We start from the raw sequence: 4,374 nt of genomic DNA, 5'->3' as shown, positions 1-4,374 counted from the left end.
GTGATTACCTTATAAGTGACAGTCACAGTGATTACCTTATAAATGACAGTCACAGTAGTTACCTTATAAATGACAGTCACAGTGATTACCTAATAAATGACAATCACAGTGGTTACCTTATAAATGACAATCACAGTGATTACCTTATAAGTGACAGTCACAGTGGTTACCTTATAAATGACAGTCACATTAGTTACCTTATAAGTGACAGTCACAGTGGTTATCTTACAAATGACAGTCACAGTGATTACCTTATAAATGACAGTCACAGTGGTTACCTTATAAATGACAGTCACAGTGATTACCTTATAAGTGACAGTCACAGTGGTTACCTTATAAATGACAGTCACAGTGATTACCTTATAAATGACAGTCACAGTGGTAACCTTATAAATGACAGTCACAGTGGTTACCTTATAAATGACAGTCACAGTGATTACCTTATAAATGACAGTCACAGTGGTAACCTTATAAATGACAGTCACAGTGGTTACTTTATAAATGACAGTCACAGTGATTACCTTATAAATGACAGTCACAGTGGTAACCTTATAAATGACAGTCACAGTGGTTACTTTATAAATGACAGTCACAGTGGTAACCTTATAAATGACAGTCACAGTGGTTACCTTATAAGTGACAAGCACAGTGGTTACCTTATAAATGACAGTCACAGTGATTACCTTATAAATGACAGTCACAGTGGTAACCTTATAAATGACAGTCACAGTGGTTACCTTATAAATGACAGTCACAGTGATTACCTTATAAATGACAGTCACAGTGGTAACCTTATAAATAACAGTCACAGTGGTTACTTTATAAATGACAGTCACAGTGGTAACTTTATAAATGACACTCACAGTGGTTACCTTATAAATGACAGTCACAGTGATTACCTTATAAATCACAGTCACAGTGATTACCTTATAAATGACAGTCACAGTGGTTACTTTATAAATGACACTCACAGTGGTTACCTTATAAATGACAGTCACAGTGGTTACTTTATAAATGACACTCACAGTGGTTACCTTATAAATGACAGTCACAGTAGTTACCTTATAAATGACACTCACAGTGGTTACCTTATAAATGACAGTCACAGTAGTTACCTTATAAATGAAAGTCACAGTGATTACCTTATAAATGACAGTCACAGTGGTTACTTTATAAATGACAGTCACAGTGATTACCTTATAAATGACAGTCACAGTGGTTACTTTATAAATGACAGTCACAGTGATTACCTTATAAATGACAGTCACAGTGATTACTTTATAAATGACAGTCACAGTGATTACCTTATAAATGACAGTCACAGTAGTTACTTTATAAGTGACAGTCACAGTGGTTACCTTATAAATGACAGTCACAGTGGTTACCTTATAAATGACAGTCACAGTAGTTACTTTATAAGTGACAGTCACAGTGGTTACCTTATAAATGACAGTCACAGTGGTTACTTTATAAGTGACAGTCACAGTGGTTACTTTATAAATGACAGTCACAGTGGTTACTTTATAAGTGACAGTCACAGTGGTTACTTTATAAGTGACAGTCACAGTGGTTACTTTATAAATGACACTCACAGTGGTTACCTTATAAGTGACACTCACAGTGGTTACCTTATAAATGACAATCAGCATAAACCACTGTGAATGAACATTAAGAACAAGAAAGCTGCAAAATGTTTCGTTTTCAGAATGATTGTTTATAGGTTGTTTGTTACATTAAAGTTGATTAAAAAAAAAAAAGCTTTGAGTGGAGGTCACATGTTTCCTGTCTAGAGTGGAGGTCACATGTTTCCTGTCTAGAGTGGAGGTCACATGTTTCCTGTCTAGAGTGGAGCTCTGCAGCCAGAGTCCAGACTCCTTTGCAGTAGGACCCTCACCTCACCCTGTGCTGCAGAAGACACTTTCATTTTCAGTTTCATTTTGTGCTACTGGATAATACAAGCATGGCATCTGCTGATCTGAGAGAGGAGCTAACCTGCCCCATCTGCCTGAGCCTTTATACAGATCCTGTAACTCTGAGATGTGGCCATAACTTCTGCCTGGGCTGTATTGAGAGTGTGCTGGGTACCCAGGAGGGGTCTGGGGTTTATTCCTGTCCTGAGTGCAGAAAGAGATTCAGTAACAGACCTGAGCTGCAGAGGAACATAGCGCTGTGTAATGTAGTGAAGCATTTACAGATTACTCAGCCAGAGCCAATAGACACTGGGGTCTTCTGCACTTACTGTGTTCACTCTCCTGTACCTGCTGCTAAATCATGTCTGCTGTGTGAGGCTTCTCTGTGTGATACCCACCTGAGGGTACACAGCAAGTCTGAGGAACACGTCTTAACTGAACCCACCACTTCCTGGGGTAACAGAAAATGCTATAAACACAAGAAGCTCCTGGAATATTACTGCACTGAGGATGCTGCCTGTATCTGTGTGTCCTGCTCCCTGGTCGGAGAGCACAGGGGACACCAGGTGGAGCTGCTGAATGAGGCTTCTGAGAAGAAGAAAAAGAAACTGAGAGATGTTCTGCAGAAACTGACCACAAAGAGAGAGAAGACTGAGAAAAGAGTCCAGAGTCTGCAGGAGCACAGGAGAGGGGTGCAAGAGAAAGCAGCTGGTGTAACAGAGCGACTCACTGCCCTGATTAGGGACATCAGGAAACAGCTGGAAGACCTAGAGAAGCGAGTCCTGAGTGACATCACCCGGCAGCAGGAGCAGGTTTTACTCACAATCTCTGATCTGATCCAGCAGCTGGAAAAAGAGAAGGACGAGCTGACCAGGAAGATGAGTCACATTGAGGAGCTGTGCAACATGACTGACCCATTAACTGTCCTACAAGAACAGGAATCACACAGAGATTACTTTTGTGGTGCTGAGAAGGGAGATAATGAGGTCACACAGAGAGGTGATAAACAGGTCCCTGCTGGGGGGGATTTAGATGAGGGTCTGATCTCAGTGACCTTATACAGAGGTTTAGCTGATATTGTGACTGATGTAAAGAGAGAGATCTATATGCAGGTGACATCAGACATATTACTGGATATAAACACAGCTAATAATAATGTTATTGTATCAGGTGACCTGAAAACTGCATCCTGTTCAGATATAAACCAGCAGCGACCAGAAACACCAGAGAGATTTACAGATTATGGTCAGGTATTAAGCACCAGGAGCTTTTCCTCAGGACGACATTACTGGGAAGTGCAGATCAGTAAATCAGGGCGCTGGCGTGTAGGGGTTTGTTATACCAGTATGGGGAGGGGAGGACGTCAGTCTGTGATAGGAGATAATAACAAGTCCTGGTGTTTGAGGGGTTATAATAAAGATCTTTACATGAGACATAACACAATAAAAACCTCATTACACCCCCCTCTATCATGTGACACAGTAGGAATACTGCTGGACTATGAGGCTGGGCGTCTGACCTTTTATGAGCTGTGTGACCCGATCAGACACTTACACACCGTCACTGTCACCTTCACTGAGCCTCTTCATGCTGCATTCTATGTATGGCGTGGTGCCTGGGTGAGAATCCTGCGTTAGATACAATGATAATATTAATAATGCTGATGTCTGTCAGTCTCCTAGTTCCGCATTTGTCAATGAACAAAACTGCCAAACGCTTATCTTTAGTTTGTGTTACGTTGTTTAAACTGGATTTGAAATAAAAACAAAATTGTGCATGAAAGTCTTTTCTTATTTTGTTGATTATCAGCTGTATATATATGGCACCAACATGTGTAGCACCGCAGTATAGAGAGGGCTTCAAATAGTAATTAGTCACCAATATATACTGTATATATTTCTCTCTGTGCGTAATATAAAATGATTCAATATCTGCCCCATACAGCCACCTTATTAGTGTTTTCAGTAGTGAGGTGGTTAAATGTTGCAGATATATTCTGCTATGTCACTTACTAAAAAGCTAAGATTAGAAAGGAGGAGGCTGGTTAATAGGGGATTAGGGCTGGAGCAGTTAGGGGATATGGGCAGGTGCAGTTGGGGTTAATAGGAGATGGGACAGGTGCAGTTAGGGGTAATAGGGGATAAGGGCAGGTGCAGTTAGGGTTAATAGGGGATGGGCAGGTGCAATTAGGGTTAATAGGGGATAAGGGCAGTAGCAGTTAGGGTAAATAGGGGATGGGGTAGGTGCAGTTAGGGCAATAGGGGATGTGTCAGGGGCAGATAGGGGATGGGGCAGGTGTAGTTAGGGTTAATAGGAGATGGGGGCAGGTGCAGTTAGGGTTAATAGGGGATAAGGGCAGGTGCAGTTAGGGTAATAGGAGATGGGGCAGGTGCAGTTAGGGTTAATAGGGGATAAGGGCAGGTGCAGTTAGGGTAATAGGGGATAAGGGCAGGCGCAGTTAGGG

At 41.5% G+C, this 4,374-nt stretch overlaps 1 protein-coding gene across 1 annotated transcript; it reads left to right on the top strand.

Moving 5' to 3' along the window:
* Positions 1 to 1,875: 1,875 nt before the first annotated feature.
* On the top strand, positions 1,876 to 3,692 carry LOC128667187 (E3 ubiquitin/ISG15 ligase TRIM25-like). The gene is given in 2 exon segments (XM_053722116.1): positions 1,876 to 3,449; positions 3,452 to 3,692. Coding segments are annotated over 2 exon segments (1,527 nt in total). The 5' UTR covers positions 1,876 to 1,960; the 3' UTR covers positions 3,490 to 3,692.
* Positions 3,693 to 4,374: the final 682 nt, after the last annotated feature.

The sequence above is a fragment of the Bombina bombina genome, chromosome 7 (genome assembly GCF_027579735.1).
Source record: "Bombina bombina isolate aBomBom1 chromosome 7, aBomBom1.pri, whole genome shotgun sequence".
Classification (NCBI taxonomy): domain Eukaryota; kingdom Metazoa; phylum Chordata; class Amphibia; order Anura; family Bombinatoridae; genus Bombina; species Bombina bombina.
Note: the sequence above shows the minus strand (reverse complement) of the source record. Positions and strands in the feature narration are given on the sequence as shown.